Below are 23,848 nucleotides of genomic sequence, written 5' to 3'. Positions count from 1 at the left end.
ATGACAACAACAACTCCACCGGCTACTACAGCCAGTACAGCAGAGTCTACAATTACACCAATACCCTTGACTACCGTCTTCACTCCCCCGGCATCCTGCTCATCGCATTGGACCTACGAGCCGTCAGGTTACAACCTGGTCGGAGATGGTCTTCTGCTTCAAAATGCCATTGCAAACGACCCCTCCTGTTTTCCATCTGGGTTTAGTCATGTCGGCAGAGCCCAGGGGACACAGGTTTTCAGCCCTGGCTACTGTCCAGGGGGCTATACTTCAGCTAATGTCGCCATTGATGGACCTACAACTACGGCCATCTGCTGTATCTCGTGAGTGTGGCCATACATGGCATAGCAAAAGCATGGCTAACATTCGCAGAAACTTCTCCTACTATACCTCTATTATGATGTACAAGGATCTGGATTCAGCCACATACGCCGGATGCATCAGCAGCCTCTCCTCATCAAGTAAAACGATCGTTTCTGCCCGCGGCACTGGAACAGATGAAGGCACTCAGGTCACTGGACCCATTACCATGTGGGCACAACCTATCACAGTCCAACTTCAATCAACAGACTCGAGTTTGTACGTCACATCAACCGCCACCTCTTCCCCTGCCGCCTCAGTCACAGCCTCCTCTGCCACATCTACATCAACTTCCACGACGACCCCCGAGCCTCCATCTCAGTCACAATCTCCATCAAGTGGGCTATCCGCCGGCGCGAAAACCGGAATCGGGGTCGGGGTGGGCGTTGCTGGAGCTGCTGTCTTTATTCTGCTCGCCATATGGCTCTTACAACGACGAAAGAATAAACGAAAAGTTCAACCCATGCCGAATGCTCATCTAGGGCAAGATTGGGCACCTTATGGGACCAAATTGGGGGAGCCATTATCACCGGCTGAGTTGGAAGTATATGGTGCTCGAAAAGACCTCCCTGCCCCTATACATGAACTGGGCGGTTAATTTATATTCTATGATACCTATTTGTCATTTAGATAATACGTTTGTTGTGTATTCTTTGGGCATTCTTTATTTCGATCTTATATACCATTTCATAGATACTATTCAACACTACTCACTGGGAAATAACAATTTGGCATCGCTGCCTAGTCCAGATATCATGAATTTCGATCTGCATAACATCGGAAGAGATCAAACCGGCTTTTACATCTTGAATATTTACTGCCCATGGCAATATTGCAGAGATGATTATCCCATCAGAATATCGTTCGACTGTCAGCCAATCTCATCTGCAGCGGATATAAGAACACAGGTCAACATCCTTTTGAGCTGTTCCATCTCTCGCAGCTTCTTCTGGTACATCCGCCTTTGGAAGATAATTGCACCGATAGTCGCTGCGAGACAAGCACTCAAGCCAACGCCCACACCAGCACCAGCACTGACGATGGTTGTCTTGGAGTCCGTGTTGTTGTTGTTGCTGCGCTTCCAGCGCTGGCCGTTTGCAGTCGGTTGTGAATGTGTTGGTGGAGGAAGTGTTGTTCGGAAGCATCACGGTGCCCACGTCGAGGAGAAAGGTGTTGTCGCCGCAATCGCTGCCGTTGAGACTACAGCACTAGTGGTTCACGGCGGGACATGGTAAGACATGTATACCGGAGGATTACTGTATGGTGGTTTCTAGAAGTAATGAGATTATGATTCTATCACTATCCTCCGCATTGACGAACTACTTTCCGACAGGACAGTAAGTGTCATTAAGACGAGGACAACCCGATCCCCACGAGCCATCCGTGCAGGCATTCAGCATGAACATGCCTCTATATGGGTTCACCTACGCCAAACAGAGTCCAGTCGAAGTGCAGATGTCATTTGGCTGGTCTCTGGTTTTGTCAATTGAGCAGCAAGCACTATTCTTCTGTTCTAGAAAGCAAGGCTGCATTTCTGAGTTTGCATTGGACCCTCGGTAAAGAAGCACCGTGTAGCAAGTGTAGCCGATAATTGAAGAACAAGCCAAAAAAAGGCACTTGCTGAACGCTAGCTATGATAGCCATTTTGGACCTCGAGAATGAGTCTGTAAAATTAATGATACATTTATGGAGTCCCACGACCATTGTATTAAATGGCATTGTGACTCTGAGCTTTAGCCGCTGGTACTTGATACATCCCCGCGTGTTAGTGTGCCTCTAAGCGCTGAGTGTTCCAGAGTGAATAATTACTTCGCGTGCTTCGATGTGATAACCTCATGACAGATTGATAAACATTTGCAAATGGCAACGAATGGTCCCTACCCAGTGGGCTGGGCCTATCGATCCGGCTGGATGCCATAGCACTGGGATTTCCCTTTCCGGCTAACTTGAAGACTATCGCAGGTGCTAACTTTTAGTGAAATGAAGTTGCGTTTCAACAAAGGACACGAGCCACGAGGTCTTGGCTGGCGCTGCAACTCTTTCTTTGATGCTTCGAGCGACTCAAGATGAGTGCCGCTATTTTGGACTGTTTCCTGTTGCTCCTTTGACAACCACGATGGCTGACGCCACGATTTCTTTGTCCTGCTGTCGGGATCGACGGTGCGCCATTTCGTGCCTTGGACCCTCGAAAATGGGTCTCTTTGAGGGGCCCTTAATATAAACACCCATGCCAGAGCCCCATAAGCCGTGGGCCTGGCGGCTAATGCATCATGATCTTTGGCTTGCTCGTGGTTAGTGTATGAGTGGGATCCATCGCCATGTTGATCTCTCATATGGTGACTACGACTGATCCGGCATTACTGGCGATGCTGGCATCGGATTCTTCAGATTCTCCTTCAAGTGACACTTTTGATTCTTCATCATCTTCATCTTCATCAACGGTAGAAGCACAAGCAGCAGAAACAAAAGCAGCCCCAGCAAAAGCACCATCAGCGACATCAGCATCCTCAACATCATCCACAGCAACAACATCAGAACCCTCCACCAAAACAACAGACTCCACAGTAATCCCACTCACGACCATCTTCACTCCCCCAGCATCATGTTCCACCCGCTTCACATACGAGCCCCCAGCCTACAACACGTTCCAAAACGGCGTGTTGCTCCAAAATGCCGTCGCAGTCGACTCGGCCTGTTTCCCACCTGGATTCACCAATCTGGGCAGATTCCAAGGATCACAGACTTTTAGCCCTGGATACTGTCCGATGGGATATACTTCGGCCAATATCAATATCAACGGGCCCCAGACTACTGCTATCTGCTGTCTTCCGTAAGTCTAATACACATACACCATACAAGATAGGACTAGACTAACATATCAGAAACTTCTCCTACTCTTCCTCCTCCATGTGGGCCGGATGCATCAGCAGCCTTCCCTCGTCCAGCACGACAATCGTCTCTGTCCGCCACACGGGATTAAACGAAGGCACCCAAGTCACCGGCCCCATGAGCATGATAGCCCAGCCCATCACGGTCCAACTCCAAGCCACAGACTCAAGTCTATACGCCTCAGTCATCGGCACTGCGTCTCCTCTCCCCTCTTCAAAAGCTCCCAGTTTCACCTCCGCCGCTCCTTCATCCACCCCGTCAACTGGGCTATCGACAGGTGCCAAAGCCGGGATCGGAGCTGGTGTGGGCGTGGCTGGTGTTGCCTTCTTATCGCTGATCGCATTGTGGTTCTTCCATCGACAAAGAGCTCAGCGCAAGATTCGGCTTCAGAGTGAGCAGCGGAAGGATAGTTCGACTCGTGCGGTGGAGTTGGGGGGATCGGATGTTGCTCAGGAATCGCCTGTTGAGTCTGAGCATAAGCCCAAGGTTGTGCCTATACATGAATTGAAAGATACGCATATTCATGAGCTGGCTGGTTAATTGTGGTACCTTTTGTGTTTTATCTATTCTATTCTTGTCACTTTTTTGTCTATATAGTAATTTAGTAGGTAAGATAGATTGTTTACTTATGGGATATAGTACTGCAGATGATTCTATTATTTCATTTCCAGCAGATCTGACCGGCCTTTTAAGATCTTGAATATCTTTACAGCCAATGACAATATTCCAGGGATTCAGGGATTTTCTCCATCTACCAGAATATCGGTCGACTGTCAGCCGATATCATCTGCAGCGGAGATAGTGCCGAAGCTATAAGAACACAGTTCAGCATCCTCTAATGAAAGACATTCTTCTTCATCTTCTATCTATTTATTAAAATGGATTCCAAAACAGACAACCCCTCCTGTCTCCTCTACGGACCACTAGATGCCCGCTTCGAAAACCGACCCGTTCCCACCCTCGACAATCCCCACGATGTCATCGTCAAAATCGCCTACACAGGCGTCTGCGGCAGCGATGTAAACACCTACTCCCATAAAAACAACTATAATACTAACTCAAGGCAAAGGTCCACTTCTGGCTCCGCGGTGGAATCCGCACCTTCGTCTCCCCATCCCAACCCCTAACAATGGGCCACGAAGCATCCGGCACCATCCACGCCGTCGGCTCAGCCGTGACCTCCCTCAGTCCCGGCGACAAAGTCGCCATCGAGCCCGGCTACCCGTGTCGACGGTGCGAGCGGTGCAAAATCGGACGATACAATCTCTGTCCGGAGATGAAATTCGCCGCAGACCCGCCCAAGCTGCACGGGACGCTGAGTCGGTATTTCCGCCTCCCTGCGGATTTCTGCTACAGGGTTCCTGCCGGAATTGGGCTGGACGAGGCGGTGTTGATGGAGCCGTTGGCGGTGGGCGTGCATGCGGTCCGGCAGGCGGATGTGAGGATCGGACAGAAGGTGGTTGTGTTTGGGGCTGGGACGGTGGGATTGTTCACGGCGGCTGTGGCGAGGGAGTTTGGGGCGGGGATTGTGGTTTCGGTGGATGTCTTGGAGAGGAAGGTTGCGTTTGCGAGGGAGTTTGTGGGGGAGGGGGTGAGCAGGACGACGATTCCGGATTTGGGGCGTAGTGCCGAGGAGAATGCGGCTCGTCTTGTGGAGGAGTGTGGATTGGGTGAAGGGGCTGATATCGCTATTGATGCGTCTGGGGCGGAGTTGTCTATCAATACGGCTATCTTTGCGCTGCGGAAGGGAGGCACGTATGTGCAGGCTGGGATGGGGAAGCGCAAGATTGAATTCCCGATATCGGAAATGTGTGAGAAGGAAATCACGGCGAAGGGGTGTTTTCGGTATGGCGCTGGGGATTTCGATCTGGGGATTCATCTGGTTGGGCAGGGCAAGTTGAAGCTGGCTGGGTTGGTGAGCAATGTGTTTCCGTTTGAAGCTGCTACGGAGGCATGGGAGGCTGCCAAACGGGGAGAGGGGATTAAGACGTTGATCAGGGGGCCAGATTAACTGCATATGTTTGTTCATGTCTTCTACATCTGATATGAAATGTCAAACTAACTAGGCTCCAAACTCGGATCAGTAAGCCGGATATAGTCAAACGACTCAGTCTCATCCGTACTAGGAAAGCCCTGAAGACCTTCAAAGATATCATTATCCCACGTAGTATCCTGAAAGAAGATCTGCAGCGCAGGGTCAATCGCAAAAGTAGGTGAATGCATGCCCGGATCTCCAGGAATAGTTTGTAACTGTGTCGAGTCAGGGTCAGGAGGTACTGGTGCCGACGCAGGTTGTGACGGCTGGGATTGATCTCTGATTCTATCGAGCACAGCCAGACATCGCGAGGCAGCTTTGTTATTCGTGCTCAGAAAGGCGAGACAATCTCGTGCTCGTGAGATGGAGAGAAACCATAACTCCTGCGTGGCTGTGGTGTCCCTGGACTGACACGGTCGTAGATAGTGAATGCTGAGCACGATCGTTGCTTGGAATAAAAAGTACGTGGCGTACCAGTTGGTCCCGGCGTGGAGGGTATCTGGATGGTCCAGGCAGAAGGTCGTAATGTCCTGGATAGTCTCAATCGCAGTGTAATGGCACATGTTCTGTGCTTCGTCGCTGTCTGATGGCAAACTGCACAGGCGCTGGCTTCCCCACCACAGCATCATGCGCACATTCTCTTCCTTCCATCGGATGATTGCCCGTGGGCCATGGAACCAGTGAGGAATGTCTTGGGCTGTAAAGTAGACTGGCAAGGATAGTTTCCAGGCTTTGAACTGGTGGTCAATCGAGCGTGCCACCCTCAGATCGAGGGGGGTTTCTTTCGACGCGGATATCACGTCACGATACACCATGTTTCCAATCGAGGATAGCCGTGCCTGTGCTATAATCGCCGAGTAGGTGGTTGGCTCTTCTGTCGGTGCTGGGAGGATAGAATCCAATGTACACGCCTGAAGATATTAGCTGTCTTTCTCTGTCATGATGAATGCAACCTACCGAGTCATCAATATTCCGTGGAAGTCGTGTTTCGATAAACCCATCAGAAGCCATCACAGGCCTCCCCGTGGTCAAGCTGAACCCACTATCGAAGCAATAGACAATCCACCAGACGACTCTCCTCCGTTCATTGAACAGTGAATCAGGTGTATCCGCGGGTGGCTCGCGATGAAGTCCTAGCCCAAGGGCCATCCTATATGCAATCCCAATAAAATTGTACCCCGTATTAGGCCGATCGCGTTTCTGAAGATAATTACCCTGTTCCGTCAGTATACCTTCACCATCTCAGTGATCCTCACTCACCATCAGTAGAAAAGCCTGCACGGTGAGCAGATTGCCCGACTCCAACATACGCATCGACATGCGTGACCGTGCAGCCGTATAATATCTCGACTGTTCAGCCTCTGCTCCACCAGCCAGAATCCAGTCCCCAATTGCCAGGACAAGATAGAAGATCGGATGCCAACTCGAGCGGAGATGAATCTGCTGGCGATTGCGGTACTTTTGTCGAAATGTGCTCTCGTGTAGAATCGGAAATGATGAATTGTAACACATGAAGTATGCATCAACCAGCCTGTCCAAGACCGCAGTGTTGCTCAGATGGGCTGACCATGATGGACTTTCGATCTGGCTCGCATCGACAGGCGATGTTTGCTCAGTAGCCACAGAGTCAGGGTTATCAGGGAATAAGCCTGAGATATTCCGCAGCAGATGCGATCCAGAACTATTTCCTAAGCTTCATCAGACAGATATCCAACATGCATTCAGTTCACTCACCAAGATATCCACATCCTGCCCTCCCACTCGGCACCAATGATGCCATCCCGTCCGGGCACTCTTTTTGCGACCGCGACGGCGACGCCAACGCAGCTTCATTCCACTCGAATCGATCCACAGAGGCAGGGCTTTCTATCTCAGAATCTGCGCTCTGTAGACTCTTGAGTGGGAATTCAAAGCCTTCATGCTTCAGCGCAACTTCAATGTCAACATCCGGGTTGAGTTTATGAAGTAGAGCCATCAACTTTGCACAGCGACGTTCTGTTTCATCGAGATTTCTACCGATATTAGATTTAATCAATAAGGATGCTATCAGAGTGATTTTACTTTCGCGTCAGTGGAGTGCGAGATGGAGCACGGCCATAGACGCATTGCTTCTTGCTTCGAGAGCAGTACTGGCAGGGCGAACCCCCAGAGCACTGATCGAGTTAATATAGACGAGTTTATACAAAGGCATTCACTTACCTTGCTCTTACGTTTCTGCGGCAATTGATAATAATTAGCAGCAAGTCAGTCCATATCCTCGGATCTTCTCACCCGACATTCTAAACACTTTGCTGGTTAGCAGGGTGGAGTACGACATGGAGTGGAACATACTGCTCGTAGTTCAATCTGCTTTGATACTGGACTTGACGATCGTGGCATTATAAATATCGCATTCAATTGATCAATTCAATACACGATAGTCGCTGCAGGTGGTGCAGACAACGCCGTGGCGAGTCGTGGTGATCGGCTGACTGTGGTCCGATGGAATCAGTCATCAAACCAACTCTAAGAGAGTATGCATGACAAATGCCATCATTGATTCATATCCTCGTATATATGATTCAAGATAAAATATGCAAGATAGAAGAAATCAATGTATATACCCAGATCAACCAGACCAACGCCCTAGCTCAATATGTCCAACCCCTCAATCGCCATATACAATAAACCATATAAAACAAGAAAATAAAGACAAATCATTCCTCATCATGAATAGCATCGTCAAGATCTAGACCGTCGCATACCTCATACTGCTGTGCTCTCCAAGTCCCAAACAATGGATTATCTGCCCACCGAACATGTCCATCACGATCATGCTCGAAGAAGACGTAGCCTGGTTGCTGGTCGGCATCATAATCGCTATCCTTAGTAGACTTGGCCCCCCACGGACCAGTGACTAATTGACCAAACCCTGGAATAGCAACATTGGGAATGTGGGTGCGGGCCTCGATATGCCCAGAGCCTATGTTGTTGACTGTGATCAGATACACAGGTGGCAATGTGTCGTCGCGCTCTGCGCGGAGGGGCATAGGAATCCATGCCTCATTGTTGTAGGAATCCGGTCTATTTTTATCATGTCGCAGAGGCAAAGGTCGAGAGAGCACGACAGAATCCAGCTTTTCCGTGTCGAGAAGTAGACCGGGAGTTTGCACATACAGCACGCTGTCATACTGCAGGAATTGAATCTGGCCCAGACGTAGCAGTTTGGTGTCGGTGGGGGTATACCCCGCAGAAGTCGCCGCTGTCATGTCAATGGGGAGCATCCAGATGTTATATTTGAGACTCGCTGCACGGAGGAGAGAGAGTGCGGTTGAGACGGGTTTCGAGAGTTTCTTGGCAGACATCTGGTCCCATTCTTGTGGGTACATAAAAAGACGGTCTTGTATAGCCGTGCCATTTGTCGCGAGATGTTTGAAGAAGAGAATCGCAGAACAGATGTTGGATGGATCTGGAGTAGATAGGAGTTGGAGATAGGCGAAATTCCCGCTCGTCACTGGGCCATCAGGCACGATATCAGAGAGCAGACCTCGTTCAGCCTTCTGGGATGACGATCTCGATGATCCGTGCCTTGCAGGATTCAGGACGGGATTGGGTGCGGGATCAGGTCGGAGAGCATTTTGAATGCTGCGAACGGACTGCTGCTGCAGGACATAACCCGAGAGAAACAGAAGGAGAGTGAAGAGAGAGATGACGCCGGTCGAGATGATAACGGAGACGGTCGAGGAAGTCAGAAGCACCATGGCTGCTGTCAAGGCGAATGGGGATCACCATCGAAGACAGTCCCAATTATGAGACGACATTGACAAGAAGAATAACACAAACGACAGACGACAGACGACGATAGCCTGGCCAAGCAGCCATCGTGCAGGTGAGACTCGGTGTTTCATCCTGACTTCTTCGCTGTTTACCACTCGGCGTTGGCGGCGCGACTATCGATAAGCCCGGCTTGGCGCATCTCGTGATCTTCGCTTTCTTCATCTTTCCATCATCACGATTCACCACAATCCACAATATCACTCTCCCTTATAGCATCATTTACACCCACCATGTCTGGCCATCGTGCGGATGCCAGCACTCTTCTCGACAACCGCGGCTATACCGGCCCTCTAGTCCGCGGCGTCAACCCCGCCACGCTGTTCGAAAAAGCCGTCCGCGACCGCATCACCGACTCCTACTACTGGAAAGAACAATGCTTCGGATTAAACTCTGCGACTCTATGCGATCGAGCCGTTGAATTGACCTGCATCGGTGGTACATACGGCGTATCCGAAAAACCCACCCCATTCCTCTGCCTAGCCTTCAAGATGCTCCAGCTCTCACCCGACCGCGACATGGTCCTCGAATACCTCAACTTCACCGACCCCGGCAGTGACGACGAAGGAGAAAATACAGCCTATGAGCAGGCCCGGAACGGTGTCCTCCAAGACCGAGGCGACTTCAAATACCTGCGCGCGCTGGCAGCGTTTTATATCCGGCTCACCTTTGACGCGGCGGATGTGTATAGGGCGTTGGAGCCTCTTCTCCTCGATTACCGGAAATTAAAGCGTCGGGTGCGCGACTCGTTCATGCTCACGCATATGGATCAGTTCGTCGATGACCTTCTCACCAAGGACCGTGTGTGTGGTACCAGTCTGTGGAAGTTACCGTCGCGGCAGCAGTTGGAGGATTTGGACTTGCTGGAAGAACGAGTCAGTCCGTTGGCGGCGGAATTGGAAGAGATGGACAATGAGAGCAATGCGGAGGGTGACGATGCTAGCGATGCAGGGTCTGCGAAGAGCAGGAGTGACGATTGAATCTTCAAGACTGCTTGACGCATCTTGATTCTACCAAGCTGCATCTTGGGAGTCTTCCGATTTCGATCGTCGACCGGTCGTCACACGTCCGGGACTTTATTGTCAACCGATTCCATCAGAGGGAAATACCACACCGTCATTTTCGAACGGGTGGCTCTGACATACCTCTCTTGAATCACATACCACGATACCGGTGAAGAATTTGCATTCCAGCTTCCAGGCATATCAATTTTGGATGAAGCTTCGCTTGCAGACTGTCATGAGATATGCCCGCGATGGACTGATTTGCCCTTTTGCTTAAACGCCCCGGGAATGCTGCTTCTATTGAACTTGACTCTTGAATGAGACGAGCTACTATTAGATATTCTGAACATCTACTGAAATATAAATGATATCCTTATCTTCATCATGTGCATCATTAAACAATGTAACCTACCCATATACAAAATAGAACGCATACCTCCCAAGTTATCATATAACCACCAGCCAGCAGAAAACGCAGTACAATCTTGAAGAAAAAAAAGCTAAAACCCCTGTTGTCGATGCCATTTATCCTCCCAATTCTTAAACCACGGACTATCCTCCAAAGTAGCCACTTCCCAATCCTTCTCAATCAACCCTGTTTCCTCCTGCTCTTTCGCCCACTCCTCCAGGCTCGGGAGTACAACATGTTCCACATGCCATGTACTCTTATACTCCATCAGATTCTTCTTCCCCTCTTTCAAGACCTTGGCCACCAGCGCCGGAACACCAGGTTCATCGCGGAATTCGCTAATAGGCGTGAAGAGCGCCTTGAAGTTAAACACGATCGCCGCGGAGAGAGGAAGACGGCGCAGTGTCTGCCAGTCGACTCGTAGGTGACAGTCTTCCAGTTTGAGGTTGGGGTCTTGAGATAGTCGCTGGACCTCGTGCGGGTCGCCTTTGGGCATGTAGAGCGGTTTTCCAACTTCCAGGCCCCAGGATCCTCGCTGGATTGGTTTTTCGGTGGGCATTTTGGTGAAGAATCTATATCACTTGTCAGGATTGTAACAATATAATCAAGTCTCGGGGAGACCATACCTGTCCATGGAGAATTGCATCTTCTCTTTGTAGTCCGGGACAGGCTGGTGAATCTCATGAAGCTGAAGGCCAACCTTGGTAGCTACATTCCAGCCCAGCGCAGAGCAAATCACGCCCGCACGGAGGAAGTAGAAGCCCGTCTTCTCATCACGCAGCATAATTGCAAAGTCCTCGGGTATATTATCGAGCAGAATCTCCAGTGGATGCTTAGAAGTGACGTCCTGCTCTGTGCCGAGGATTCTGTTCTGAAAGATTCGATTGTCCACGATGGAAAAGTACTGCGGGTATCGTGCGCAGGCAAACTGTAAGACCATCTCCATGAGTTCTTTGCAGGCTAGTTCTGAGCCGGGGAGATATCCCAGAAGATCGGAGCCGTGTTTGGCGTATAGTTCCTTTCGCTGGGCGATTCGGGCTTTGTAGGTATTTTCGAGTTCGAGCCACCAGTCCGTTTCTAATTTTGTGAGGGCTGTTACAGTAACGATTAATCTCTAGTCTGGTATAGGACGTAGAATTGAAGTCTTACACATAGTCTGGTGGTAACCCCATCTAAACGGACGATAAGGCCGTGGCAACGCCTTTTCAATATCAAACTCGGTGTATGGCGAAGGCATAGGCACACCGCTGAGTGTCGCATAGTCCGGGAAATCACCTAATGCTTTGATTTCCTCTACAGAAAACCCGGTCGGCGTGTATCTCTGGTCTTCAGACTCTCGGTAGTCTGCCTCCATAGACAGCGGACGCCGGTTGACCTCTGCCTCGTCAACATCCTTCCATAGCCCCGTGTAGCCCTTCAGTTCGGCGAGAGCCTGTCGACGCTGTGGTGGCAAGGCATGCGAATAACCCGACTGTGACGATGGCGCCTTTGTCTTTGTATCGGGGGAGATCGATCGCGGGGGCGTTGTAGCAGACGATACTCGACGGGAGCGAAGTCTCAGGATGGTTTTCCCATACGATCTATCCAACGCGATGTAGAATCCAGTCAGCACCACCACGACCAGGCCTACAGGCCACACATTATTCAGAGTCGGCAGGACGCTCGTATCCATATCAACGTCATGCGCGGTGAACAAAAGCGAGGCGAGAACGAGTATAATCGATAATCAAAACCGAAGCGACACCTGCAAAATCCCCAGGCAAGTCAAGTCATACAAGAACCAAACTAAGAACAAACCCCAAAAACAGGAAACATCCATATATACCCATAACCTAAATCCAGCCGGGGATGCAAAAGACGGGGAAACAGTACATGTGATCCAGATCCCCTCATCCAGCCAGCCAGTCAATATGTACTATTTGCCAGCCGTAGGTGCTCATTCTGCCTGCCTTTAACGGAGGATACATGCGAATGCGGTTACCATGTTTGGCGAAAAGACGCCGATCAGTTAGAGATAAGGATAAGAGATGGCATGGCTGTCGTCGATAGGATGTAACCACCGAGTCCCCTTATCTTAGACAAGAAAAGGTTCCTTGGATGGCAGTTTGGTATGACAATGACGACATGTTGGAGGCGGGGGGTGGATGGTGGAATTGATAGCATCGGATACGGTGTGTAAGTATAAGTGACAGTAAGTATGTCTTATATATATTCTCTTCCTCTCATTCTGTCAGCTCTTATTTATCGATATTTAATTCCTTGCTTGTGGCAGTCAGCGTGGGGGTCCTGTTCTTCTCGTCGGAGTCGAGTTAGTCAGGCAATTGAATAGAATGAGGGGAAATAGCTCACTTATCACGGACAGTGATACTTTCTTAGTATATTTCCAGACTTTCATTTTGCTTTCCTCTCTTTCTGACAGTAATATCGGCTGCTGGGCTGGATCGAGTTGACAGAAGGGGAAAAGAAAGACAAAGAGAGGGAGAATCGCGTTGCCCGAAAGGGTAAAAGAGTCCCGTGGTCATGTGCTTCCACTTACCTATCACGAACTTACAGTATACAGATAGAATTAGATTATCTAAAGATGTCGAGATATTTGATATGTTCAGTGTGACTGCCAAAGTTCATAATCTACTTCTCTTTGTTCAGTTGCTTCAAACTCGGTCTTAGATCAGGATATGATGTACGAATCCTATACAAAAATTCGAAGAAACAATACCATTATCCAAATAAGACATCTCTTTCATAGAATAAGACAAATCCTAAAGGAACAACAGAATAGAAGAATGAAAATGCTAATCCAGTTGAGACATCAGTTGTAGAAAAGGACAACAATCCTCTTTATCCATTGTCTCTATTGTTCAGCTTCATTTCTTTCAGTATACAAGACATATGTCTTAAGTTGGAATATATATACCAGGCTGAGGTCGTCAGTTATGGACATCATCTTTCTGATCTCTCAGATCTCAATAGATACCTTCAATCTCAATCTCAATCCCAATCTCAGCATCAATTGCTCAAGCATCAAAACTAGCATCAGCCAACTTACCACCGTCACAATGGATCTTCAAACATTCCCCCAATTCGCCAATCTCCCCCCAGAGCTCGTCCTCAACATGTCTGACTTCCTCGACATCGCAACTCTAGCTCACCTCTCCCAGTCCTCAAAACAGGTCCACACCCTCCTCCACACCACCCTACAGCAAGCAGCACGAGAAGTCGCCCTCCCATCAGAAGAAGAATACCAAAGCCGCATCTACACCGACATCTCCGGCTTGTTCCAAGTATCCGAGGCAAACGGAACGCTCGACCGGCCGCGTGAACGTCTCGCCCAAGTCGTCGTGATGGGCCAGTACGAGGCCGTCAAGTTCCTGCTCGACGCAGGCGTGGATCCAAACGCACACACCATCTTCGGCTTCCGCATGCTATGTCTGGCTGTCGGTGATGAGGCGCCCGAGAACGGGTTTCCGATCGTCGATCTGCTGCTGGAGTACGGTGCCGATCCGTCACTGCCGAATGTGCAAAACAGTGAGTGGACGCCTCTCGGCGCAGCAGCGTACATGGGGTATGATTTTCTAGTGCAGAAGCTTCTCCGTGCAGGCGCGGATGTCAACGCCCCAGGTGTCATCCATACAATCGTCAAGTTCTGTCGGATGGAAACGATCCAGATGGCCGTGTCCCTCGGCGCAGATCTGCGGCAACCTCTGCCTGCAACCGGTGAAACGGTCCTTCGATGGGCCATGGACAGTGATTACCCCGAAATCCTCCCTCTCATGCTGAAAGAGCTCCCAGATCTCATCTCGACGCAAAACGTCCTCGGACAGTCGCTGCTCTGGCCAGCCCTGAACCTCGAAGACATGGATATCATCACGATGCTCGTCGACGCAGGGATCGATCTCAATATCCAAGACGACGAAGGCGACACCGCCCTCCACTACGCGATCAGCTTGTACCTGCCCCAGCCCGCCCTCCTCTTCATCGAACGAGGCATCAACGTCGGCGTCCGCGCACACAGGGGCCTAACCGAATTACACCACGCGGCGAACACGGGATTGATCGAAGTTGTAAGTCCACTTCTTGCGCGGGGAAACGTTGATATCAATGCCCAGACTAACTGGTTAGAAACGCCGTTGCACCTCGCTGTCGAAAAGGGGTACTCGCATATCGTGCGCAAGCTGATTGCTTGTGGTGCGGATTTATCGATTACAGATACCGACCAGCGAACGCCTATGGATTTGGCTGTGTTTTTGGGGAGGCGGGAGCTGTGGCTCTTGTTGTATTATCATATGCCAAGCTGAGGTTTCAGGCATCATCAAAGTACGCTTTTTCCCTCTTTTTTATGCTCACAGAATTAGGCACTGTTGGATTCCTAGGGACGTTATGGAGTAGCAGGTTAGGGTGAAACCTGCAGGAGTTAGCTGTTATTCAATAGGTAGAAATCAATTGCTTCGCTTCGAGACCAGTATCGTATCAAAATACCATGCAATTATGTTTCACTAAGAAACCTGACCTCACACTAATCCCATTATTGCTATGATTTACATGATGAAACGTCCCCTTAATAATAACACTACCCGTCAATCTTGCGATCCACCCCGTCTCACAATTCTAAAGAAATAATTGAATGATCCTGAAGAGGCTAAAATGATGACAGAAAAGAAAAGGAATGGAAAAGGAATACAGTAAAAGAAACAAGACACAATCTGTGAGAAGTTCATTTGGGTATGTACTCAACTTGCAAGCACACAATCCATGTGCTTCCATGTACACAATCAAAGGAGAGCTTGATCAAGCCTAGCTCGCTTGAGTCGACTTCCAGGACCTCCAGGTGGTGATCAAACGATTGTTTCAATTATCGTGGTTGATCTGGAAACACCGCCTACCCTGCTGAAAGGGCAATCCACGGGCATCAAAATTTCTTCTCCGATGTCGAATAGTGGACCATAACCCAGTATCCATGATCGATGGATTAAGCAGGTATAGACGGAGAAGAGTGTCAGGCCCGGATCTCTCCATATTTCATATCAAGAAGGGAAGAAAAGAAGTAAGAGAAGTGAGTATGTGACAATTGGGTATCATAACACCGCTGTTTTCGCCGAGACGCGCAAATCGAATAGAGGACAATGAGATGCAAAGACACAAGGAAAGAAAGTAAGGAGATTTTTTTTCGCAAAAATGAACGCTCAGTCGGGGTTGGTCAACTAGACACTCGTTAGTTGTGCATCATTGTTTGAGTAAATCTTACTTACCCGCAAAACAGGCCGAGAATAGTCTTCATTATCTTGCAGTGATGTGGTGCTATCTCTGTGGTGACCGTGGTGATAAAGCGCCGCATCGGTCTTCATGCGATTATCGGTAAAGGTCGGCATGCGTTGAGGTGTGATCGACGAGCCGGCGGACAATGTATGGCTGTGGTTATCGGAAAAGACGCCCTTCATGAAACTCATCTGTGAGCCTTTGCTTTGTCGTCCATCGAGGAGGATATTTTGTACACTTGGGTCAGGGCTGTTGGCACGCGCCCGACGTTTGGCAGCCAGGACAAGGAAAATCAAAAGTATTATACCGACGCATCCGGCGACAGAACCAACCACAACACCCGCCACAGCGCCTTTGCTCAGGCTCGAACTGTCGCCGCTGCTATTGCTAGACGAAGATGAACTGGTGGACTGCGAGCCTCCAACGGTGACTGTTTCTACCACACCAGCGACAGTGTGGACCGCAACCGTTCCGGTGGTGGTGGAATCTCCAGAGCTTGTCGAGTCCGAGGAACTTGACTAGATGATAGTTAGTGTACTGTAAGATAGGCACATGACTCATCCCGAAAGTTAAGGTAACCAAGTGCCAGTGTAGCATTAGTTTTCCGTGGGTGGGAATTGACTAACCGAGGTTCCAGTTGAGGTTGCTGTGGATGAAACCGTGGCTGTCCCCGAAGCCATGTGCATCGACATTTCCAGGTACGCATAGTACCCCTTGGATTCATTGCCGCAGCTATCAGCAGGATAACCCGGGCACCCATCGCTACATTCGGAGACATCGACGTTGGTTGCCTTGTTTGGTGCGATATTCGAGCACCAGCAACGTTTGTCCATAAGAATGCCAAAAGCATAGTCGGCATTGCATAGCTCTTGGCATGCACCGTTTGACTGGTAGATACTGCTGTCTGGGAAAAGGTCAGTAGACACTCACTGACAGCAAGGCATGAACACATACTTGCGTTAAACGACGATCCAGTGTTCACCGTAGAACAATATGCAATGTCGGAGGATGCAGAGACTGGCATTGCCAGCGAAGCAAGCAGCGGAAGACCGAGAACGAAATGCATGACGAATCGAGTCCCCCCTCCGGTACGTGTCGAAGATGCGATATTTGAAATTCTCCAGCCAGCCCCTATGCCGCTGTATATTCAACCCCAATAATCAATCCCAAGAGTTGTCGACAGCCGGTTACCCTCCCCAGAATGTTTTATTTTTTTTTCTTATATTTTTTCCGGATCCTCCTAAGCTTCAACAGCCGAGATCGATCAACAAACAATGGGTCGGAAGAGATAACGGATCGTGATCGAAGATAGTCAAAATGGTTTCGGTGAGAGAAAAAGGAGCAAGGTCATAAGTCGGGCAAGATGGTTAAGATCGATCTCCCCAGCGCTAAAATAAATAAAAAAAAAGGTCGAGCAAACAATGGCCTGCAGTAAGAGGCGATCTTGCGCAACTTAAATTAATGATGTATCGGTTCTGTTGTCGATCGATCAGTCAATACGATCCTTCCATTTGGCGAGACGAAAAGATTTTGCAGAGAAAGATATGTAGGTAGGCAGGTAGGTCGTACCGATAAACAGAGGGAGAGCACAGCGAGCTAGCAAAATATTCCCGGGTCTTCCTTCACCTGCGAACGGACGCAGCCAGGCATTTGGGAGGGACCAAGGACGATACCGACAGGATCAGAAGGTGATGTGCATCATCAGCACCCTATGACGAGGGGGGAAAACCAGGAGAAGAGAGAGAATGGCAACCGACTGACAACTTGGCGGCAGGGGTAGCAAAAGAGAGAAAGCAGTTGAGACGAAGAGAAAAGAGCAAAAGAGCAGCAAAGGAAAGGAAGAAAGAGAGAAGAAAGAAAGAAAGCGAGCGAGAGATTCAGCTGCAGCGGGATGGAAATAATGCAGAGGATTTGGTAGGATGGATCGATGGTATTAGTCGACTGGTGCGGTGCTTAGTGTACTGTGTATTGTATTGTACGATACGGTACTGTACGTGTGAGCCAGTGAATGAGATGATTTAGCAGGAAATAGTAGAGAAAATAATCTCATTGCAGGAATGATTCAAATTATCTTTATTTTATTTAAAATGATCATGTATGCATCCTGTATCCAGGATGTCCACTGTATGTTTATGTACGTATAGACGTATCATACAGTCCGGCATACATACCCGCTTTCCGATCTGAAGGGCTGCTACATATTCGACTCGACAGATTGTGCTGTAACTAGGGAAATAAATAAGCTTGAAGATAGTGATAGAGCTGCATTTATCAGCAGATAGAATGAGAATCAAATCAACCGACTGATCGATGATGATGCAATGTTTGGGGGTATTGTACGTAAGAATCGGTGTACAACAAAATACCAATCAAATCGGTCTGGATGTTTGTGTGGCGCCACTGACTTGGCAAAATCACGATAAGATGCTGCCTGAATTCTAGTCTTCCTACACTCTACCAACTACCTACTAGGTACTCCGTATAAGAACTAGGTATCTGTCTATAACATAGGATATTCGAATATTGTCCAGGAGTCAGTTAATATATCAGCTCATTGACCGCGTCACTCCTGTAACTGACACGCGGCCAGAGACAGCAAATGCTAATAATGGATGGTAAAACGAAAGCCACTTTTCCACCTTTCAGCGACCGAGACAGGACCACCACCGTAGATCTCGGCGGTTTGATTGGTGGAGAGACAGGGGGCTAGTAATTCCAAATATTACATACCGTACACTCTCCATGTGGGCACCCAGTGGAATGAGGCGTACAGTACGGTAAGCCGTAACAGTAAGCGATAACTCAAGCAAAAGAAAAGAAGAAAGAAAAGAAAGAAGAAACTCGGTTTGAGATGGTATACAAGCTAAATACTCATACTAGAGACTCCGTCATCATACATATGTACGATGGTAGTGGATCTGCTGGTTTCGGCCGGGTTCTTCCCGTCCACAATTCCAAGGATGAGAGCAAGCGACATCCTTGGATGGGAGCACAACAGACACTGTCGACCACGGTTGACGCGATATCTTGCCGTGTTGTTGCAGTGGCTCCGTTTCGGTGGGAGATGAAGCCTCCCAGACAACAAGCTTTGGTCTAGGAAAAAACACTGTGATTGTGAACAGAGTGCAGTAGTGCGACAATTATATCAACTGGATCTAGTTGCCTTCATTCTACTCTCTACTCTATCTACATATGTAGGCAGTGGCATCAAGTCAGATGACTCTGCATGTGTAACCCAGCCTCATTCGCATCGCAACATCCGGAATACGCCATGAGTCCTTGCAGTTGCATCTCAACTGTGCTTGTACTGTCTCGGGGTCTGGAGGTTATTCGGACTCCGGAGAAGTTCTCTCCCCTCTTTCCGTTGCTTTTTCCCTCGCCCCCGCACTAGCCGATGTCTGTGTGGCATCGCCATCAGCCATCCCATTCTGTTGAGTTTTCTGTCGGGATGCTATGAATTGGGGGGTATATTATTCGACAATGTTGAATGTTGAATAAGATCAAATAAGATGATCGACTGCTTACTGAAAATCATCTACAGGATCTTCATGATCTTCTAATACTGGGATCATGAGCCATCATCTCATCTCATATTCATATCCATAGCATCTCCATAGCCACTCTGTAGGAATAGTGCTGATGAATGAGGGGAAGATAACCCAATGACGCCAACGATCGGTAGCTTGGAAGACAACAAAACCCCGCTTATCACAGCCTGAGCTGATGAAAGCTGAGCATACTGAATATTACTTACTCAGTTACTTATATAAAATATTCTCTCATCATTGTCATCATCATAAATATCGAATAACTCTCTCCACTGTACCTGGTGGCAAATTGCGATGACCCCCAGGGGTAACTGCACAGCTCCATCGATGACATCGAACACACCTAGAATGTTACATACGGTATGGTACTGTACTGTACTGTATGTATGTAATACTGTGGCTGAGTCCCACTGACCAGCCCATCCACGCATCGGCAGCGTCTGAGACAACCTAGTAGATAACCTAGCATCCGGTTTCCTGCCACTTGGATATTAACCTGATTATTATTATTATTTTACTATCCGTATCCTGTTAATTAGCATGCTTATTACAAGCTCCTCTGTCGCTACACTGCTACAGAGTACATACTGTGTAGAGTACCGAGTATATATAGAAGTTTGTTTATCACCGAGAATCCTGCCGATCTTAGCTTGACCAATAACACCACATCCTATTATCTACATTCTACATTCCACATAGCAACTCGATTAACATCCATCTATATTTAACAATCAATATAATATCGAATATAAATATCAACTCGTGGTAAACAAATTTCCCTTGACTTTTGTGGCTGGAAAGAAAACAACCAAAAAAAAAGTCAACCCAATTTCCCGTTTGTTTTGTGTACCTAATTTTGGAATACTAATAATACTGGGTACACATTGCTATGTATAGAAAACAAAAACATCCCTAACAAGGCAATTATTGATTTATTCCATATCCACTTCAAACCACCAACAACAGATCTATCATAATAAGTCATTTTTGTTATGCACATATTATACTGAAATGATCGATCTCCAACACAGGGATGAGTCTGACTGTTCTGTATGTATGTACTCTGTATAATAAATGGGTATGCGTACATAGGTGCATACACACACTCCACCATAATAACATCCATCCCCATAATGACCAATCATCCAGCCCCGTGTGAAACAACCTTTCTTTCTGCTTGCGTCTGAGCTTCAAATCCAGTTTTGCCACTTCGTTTGCGCTCTAGACCTACTTGGCCTTTTCGCTATGGCTATGGCTTTGTCCGTGTCGCTCTGTCCAGACCTTCATTCTATTCTCCTCCAGTCCAGATCCAGATTTCGCTATATATATCAGTTGTCAAATATAGGAGACGATCGCCCTCCGTTGAGTAGGTCATTAACTGACCGCAAGGCTATTCTGCTTGACCAGAAAAAAGAACTTAGAATAGTACTTCGTGAATCGCTCTGGACTCTTCCTTGATTTTTTTTTTACCCCTGTGGATCTTGCATATGGATCATAATACTCCGTACATTCGTGGCATCATCTGTAAAGCTGTCTGTCTGTAAGGTCCTCCCTTACAGCTTCGGCCCAACGTAAACATCGGGCTTCGAATCAGCTGCTTATTCTATCACATATAACCAGCACAGAACTCTCATGATTCATGAATAAATAAGAAAAAAGGAAAGAAAAACATGCTGAAACATAACACTTGATCAAAGCTTTTACCATCTTCCGGATCGCCCGGGAGGGAGTCGCCGCCGACTGTCGTCTAGAATCATTTCCCGCTCCGGCATCCAGTGCTCTCTCCGAGGCCAATACCGGGGCGGCGGGGGCTGCTCGACTAATAGGGAGCCTGGTTTATCGGCTATTGGTGCCAGTGGGGGAGGAGGCAAGGAAGCGCGCTCGCGTTGGATCTCATGGATTCGCCTCCGACGGGCACGGCGAATCTCTTCGGACAGCTCAACGAGAGCGGAGATATCCTCCTGCAGGCTGTTAGATCTGGACACTCATCGCCCGTGATGGACATGGTTGAACTCACATATTGAAGGTACGAAAATATGTAGTAGTATAGCTCCGTCTCGTCATATTCATATCCTACCCGCTCGATCGCTTCCTTCACCACAAGGTCCTTTGTTATTTCCGTCCACAGTCGTTCTTGTCGGCTCTTGACTCCGATATATCGTCGTCCGACCTTGCCTCCTTTGCGATCCGCGTCATCTTCCGTCTCTTCGGTGTCTTCCGCGATAACCTTGGGCTTCCGCTCTCCTTTGCGTCGCCGCCGTCTCTCCTGACTAGAGCTACCGACTTCGGAATAAAAGTGCTCGGGGCGTCGGCTAAGATCTCCCCGGACGAGGTCAACTTCCTCTTGCAGATCTTTATTCCGTCGGTGTTGTTCTCGTTCTAGAATCACCAGGTCTCGTTCGCGATCAAGGGGTTGGGGTAGAGCGTGGGCGATGTTGACACCCCCGTTTCCTCGCTGGGACAATGGCTCTGGTGATATGTGGCGTACAGGGGGAGTGCCGTCTTTTCGTCGCTCAACAACGACCTCGCGGAGGGGAGGTGCGCTTCTAGATCCCGTTAGCGGACATGTAAACCATCAATCCGTATTTACCTACCGGTGATGGGTCTCCAGCTCCTCAAAGCTACTTGGTGAATGAAGTTCCGGGGTGGGAACGTGAGGTAGAGTCCATTCATCTAGCGAGACATTAGTATTTCTGTCGAGTCGGTTGTGCAGGTCAGCAAGATCCGTACCCTCATCTACAGCTCTGCGAGGGGCTGCATCTCGATGCTTTGGCGGCATTCGAGCAGATCGAGACATTCTAGCAGGCGGCTCTTCTTCAGATGATGACGATGATGACGTCTCTTGCATCTTGATTATCTTCTCGATTTCCTCCTTTTTGCTAGGTCCTCGTCGGTCTTTTTGAACGGCAGGATGTTCTTCTTCCTCCTCTTCCTCTTCTTCATCATCGCTGTCATCACTATCATCACCATCCGTAGTTTCTGTAGAATCGAGAGTTGCAGGTCGCCGCACTTCCATATGAGGGCGTTCCAAAGGACGAAACATGCCCTGATCCCTTGGATGTCCTCTTTCGTAACCCCCTCTGGTACTGTCCCTGCGAGGAGGCCCAGGGAAGAAAGCTCCAATTCCATGATCCAATTCTGGCGGCATTGCACTCGGAGGCGGAGGTCCCTTATCACGTCGGTCGAATTCATCATCGCTATAATATGCTCCCGGAGGAGCAGGCGGAGGTGGTGCAGGTGGCATCGCAGACTTCGGGACTCCCTTGATACGCCGTTCAAACTCATCGTCGCTGTCGTATCCCAATTGCGGTGCTGCTGGTGCCGGCATCCCTTTCCTCGGCGCTCTTTTATCACGGCGCTCGAATTCCTCATCGCTATCGTATTCCATCGGCGTTGGTGCAGATGGCGGCGGCGGAGGCATCGCAGATCTCGGAGCTTTCCTACCACGTCGACCAAATTCTTCATCACTATCGTATGCTATCGGTGGCGGTACAGACGGCGGCGGTGGTGGAGGCATTGTAGACCTGGGAACTTTCTTACCACGTCGTCCAAATTCCTCATCACTATGGTATGCCATTGGCGATGGTGCTGCTGGAGGCGGCGGTGGCATCGCAGCCCTCGGGGCCCTTTTAGTACGCCGTTCAAATATATCATCGCTGTCAAATCCCAACGGTGGTGCTTCTGGTGGCGGCGGTGGTGGCGGCATTCCATTTCTCGGAACTCTCTTTGTACGCCGTTCGAATTCATCGTCACTGTCAAATCCCATCGGCGTTGGTACAGACGGCGACGTCGGAGGCCTCGCAAATCTCGGAGCTTTCTTTCGTCGTTCAAACTCCTCATCACTATCATATTCCAACGGTGGTGGTGCCGGTGGAGGAGGAGGCGGCGGCATCGCAGCCTCCCTCTTCCTCGCAAACATCCCATCATCGTCCGAATAATCCGTCAAACCACTCTTACTCTCCTCCTCTTCTGAGCTCGACTCGTCACTCTCAGCTTCCCTAAGCCGTCGCGGTCGACCCCGGAACACCCGTTCATCCCTCTCCCTTCTAACTCTCTCCCGAGGATGTAGTGATGGTGGCTGTGGTGGTTGTGGTGGCGGCGGCGGTGGTGCCATATCCGGCTTCTTCTTCTTTTTCTCCTCCCTCTCCTTCTCCCGTCTCATAGTCATGGTAGGGCCAGGGCCAGGGCCTCTCTCTCTCTGACTCCCGAAACTCTCACGCGTGAAATCGGGCGGGGATGGAGCACGAAGATTGAGCCGTTCCAACTCCTCCAGGGGAGGGACGGACAATCGACGGCGGAAGTCGGAGTCATCGTCGACGATGCGCTGGCGTCTTGAGCGGTGGGAATGGCGATCTCGATCTCGCGGGCCTTCTGCGGCTGCTTTTTTGACTTCCTCCTCGTAATACTCACGAGGGGGTCGTCGAGGCATGACCAACCGATAATGTGCAACGTGGCGGTGTGGGTTAGATGGGAAATAAATTATCGATAGATTCGGATAGAGTTAAGAGTAGTTAAATGGACGATGCAGCGAGATTCA

At 49.2% G+C, this 23,848-nt stretch overlaps 11 protein-coding genes across 11 annotated transcripts; 6 read left to right on the top strand and 5 right to left on the bottom strand.

Annotated features, from left to right (window-relative positions):
* ASPWEDRAFT_48203 (uncharacterized protein) lies at positions 1-958 on the top strand (the record flags this gene model as incomplete). The annotated part of the gene is made up of 2 exons (XM_040837075.1): positions 1-323; positions 373-958. The coding sequence occupies 2 exons, from the start codon at positions 1-3 to the stop codon at positions 956-958; spliced, it is 909 nt and encodes a 302-aa protein (XP_040695356.1).
* Positions 959-1,400: 442 nt separating this feature from the next.
* Positions 1,401-1,850, top strand: ASPWEDRAFT_23747 (uncharacterized protein; the record flags this gene model as incomplete). Its single annotated transcript, XM_040832524.1, has 2 exons — positions 1,401-1,591; positions 1,694-1,850. The coding sequence occupies 2 exons, from the start codon at positions 1,401-1,403 to the stop codon at positions 1,848-1,850; spliced, it is 348 nt and encodes a 115-aa protein (XP_040695355.1).
* Positions 1,851-2,675: 825 nt separating this feature from the next.
* On the top strand, positions 2,676-3,979 carry ASPWEDRAFT_35279 (uncharacterized protein). The gene is made up of 2 exons (XM_040834193.1): positions 2,676-3,190; positions 3,243-3,979. Exons 1-2 carry the CDS (start codon positions 2,694-2,696, stop codon positions 3,787-3,789), a joined length of 1,044 nt encoding a protein of 347 aa, XP_040695354.1. The 5' UTR covers positions 2,676-2,693; the 3' UTR covers positions 3,790-3,979.
* A 75-nt stretch (positions 3,980-4,054) lies between these two features.
* Positions 4,055-5,343, top strand: ASPWEDRAFT_35278 (NAD(P)-dependent alcohol dehydrogenase). The gene is made up of 2 exons (XM_040834192.1): positions 4,055-4,268; positions 4,319-5,343. The coding sequence occupies exons 1-2, from the start codon at positions 4,128-4,130 to the stop codon at positions 5,258-5,260; spliced, it is 1,083 nt and encodes a 360-aa protein (XP_040695353.1). The 5' UTR covers positions 4,055-4,127; the 3' UTR covers positions 5,261-5,343.
* ASPWEDRAFT_167684 (Zn(II)2Cys6 transcription factor) lies at positions 5,308-7,663 on the bottom strand (the record flags this gene model as incomplete). Its single annotated transcript, XM_040830186.1, has 8 exons — positions 5,308-6,195; positions 6,242-6,499; positions 6,545-6,972; positions 7,019-7,296; positions 7,346-7,437; positions 7,484-7,498; positions 7,556-7,570; positions 7,616-7,663. The coding sequence occupies 8 exons, from the start codon at positions 7,661-7,663 to the stop codon at positions 5,308-5,310; spliced, it is 2,022 nt and encodes a 673-aa protein (XP_040695352.1).
* On the bottom strand, positions 7,490-9,177 carry ASPWEDRAFT_281750 (uncharacterized protein). Its single transcript, XM_040833101.1, has 3 exons — positions 8,029-9,177; positions 7,616-7,755; positions 7,490-7,563 (listed from the first exon to the last, which is right to left on the bottom strand). Exons 1-2 carry the CDS (start codon positions 9,022-9,024, stop codon positions 7,678-7,680), a joined length of 1,074 nt encoding a protein of 357 aa, XP_040695351.1. The 5' UTR covers positions 9,025-9,177; the 3' UTR covers positions 7,490-7,563; positions 7,616-7,677.
* A 153-nt stretch (positions 9,178-9,330) lies between these two features.
* On the top strand, positions 9,331-10,077 carry ASPWEDRAFT_167682 (PRP38 family protein; the record flags this gene model as incomplete). Its single annotated transcript, XM_040830185.1, has 1 exon — positions 9,331-10,077. One exon carries the CDS (start codon positions 9,331-9,333, stop codon positions 10,075-10,077), a length of 747 nt encoding a protein of 248 aa, XP_040695350.1.
* A 262-nt stretch (positions 10,078-10,339) lies between these two features.
* Positions 10,340-12,348, bottom strand: ASPWEDRAFT_281329 (heme-dependent oxidative N-demethylase family protein). The gene is made up of 3 exons (XM_040833094.1): positions 11,660-12,348; positions 11,137-11,602; positions 10,340-11,082 (listed from the first exon to the last, which is right to left on the bottom strand). The coding sequence occupies exons 1-3, from the start codon at positions 12,180-12,182 to the stop codon at positions 10,602-10,604; spliced, it is 1,470 nt and encodes a 489-aa protein (XP_040695349.1). The 5' UTR covers positions 12,183-12,348; the 3' UTR covers positions 10,340-10,601.
* A 1,218-nt stretch (positions 12,349-13,566) lies between these two features.
* On the top strand, positions 13,567-14,805 carry ASPWEDRAFT_167679 (F-box domain and ankyrin repeat protein; the record flags this gene model as incomplete). The annotated part of the gene is made up of 1 exon (XM_040830184.1): positions 13,567-14,805. The coding sequence occupies one exon, from the start codon at positions 13,567-13,569 to the stop codon at positions 14,803-14,805; it is 1,239 nt and encodes a 412-aa protein (XP_040695348.1).
* An 885-nt stretch (positions 14,806-15,690) lies between these two features.
* On the bottom strand, positions 15,691-16,829 carry ASPWEDRAFT_48198 (uncharacterized protein; the record flags this gene model as incomplete). The annotated part of the gene is made up of 4 exons (XM_040837074.1): positions 15,691-15,708; positions 15,757-16,281; positions 16,390-16,667; positions 16,718-16,829. The coding sequence occupies 4 exons, from the start codon at positions 16,827-16,829 to the stop codon at positions 15,691-15,693; spliced, it is 933 nt and encodes a 310-aa protein (XP_040695347.1).
* A 4,182-nt stretch (positions 16,830-21,011) lies between these two features.
* Positions 21,012-23,740, bottom strand: ASPWEDRAFT_23739 (uncharacterized protein; the record flags this gene model as incomplete). Its single annotated transcript, XM_040832523.1, has 3 exons — positions 21,012-21,272; positions 21,329-21,857; positions 21,906-23,740. The coding sequence occupies 3 exons, from the start codon at positions 23,738-23,740 to the stop codon at positions 21,012-21,014; spliced, it is 2,625 nt and encodes an 874-aa protein (XP_040695346.1).
* Positions 23,741-23,848: the final 108 nt, after the last annotated feature.

The sequence above is a fragment of the Aspergillus wentii genome (assembly GCF_001890725.1).
Source record: "Aspergillus wentii DTO 134E9 unplaced genomic scaffold ASPWEscaffold_1, whole genome shotgun sequence".
NCBI classification, from domain to species: domain Eukaryota; kingdom Fungi; phylum Ascomycota; class Eurotiomycetes; order Eurotiales; family Aspergillaceae; genus Aspergillus; species Aspergillus wentii.
This window is presented reverse-complemented; position numbering and strand designations above follow the sequence as displayed.

Coding starts and splice junctions, on each gene's coding strand:
- ASPWEDRAFT_35279 (XM_040834193.1), top strand. CDS start 2,694: ATGGTGACTACGACTGATCCGGCATTACTGGCGATGCTGGCATCGGAT. Junction 3,191..3,242: donor ACTGCTATCTGCTGTCTTCC/GTAAGTCTAATA, acceptor CTAACATATCAG/AAACTTCTCCTACTCTTCCT.
- ASPWEDRAFT_35278 (XM_040834192.1), top strand. CDS start 4,128: ATGGATTCCAAAACAGACAACCCCTCCTGTCTCCTCTACGGACCACTA. Junction 4,269..4,318: donor CAGGCGTCTGCGGCAGCGAT/GTAAACACCTAC, acceptor CTCAAGGCAAAG/GTCCACTTCTGGCTCCGCGG.
- ASPWEDRAFT_281329 (XM_040833094.1), bottom strand. CDS start 12,182: ATGGATACGAGCGTCCTGCCGACTCTGAATAATGTGTGGCCTGTAGGC. Junction 11,603..11,659: donor GGGTTACCACCAGACTATGT/GTAAGACTTCAA, acceptor TTACTGTAACAG/CCCTCACAAAATTAGAAACG. Junction 11,083..11,136: donor ATGCAATTCTCCATGGACAG/GTATGGTCTCCC, acceptor CAAGTGATATAG/ATTCTTCACCAAAATGCCCA.
- ASPWEDRAFT_281750 (XM_040833101.1), bottom strand. CDS start 9,024: ATGGTGCTTCTGACTTCCTCGACCGTCTCCGTTATCATCTCGACCGGC. Junction 7,756..8,028: donor GGAGAGCACAGCAGTATGAG/GTATGCGACGGT, acceptor ATCGGACCACAG/TCAGCCGATCACCACGACTC.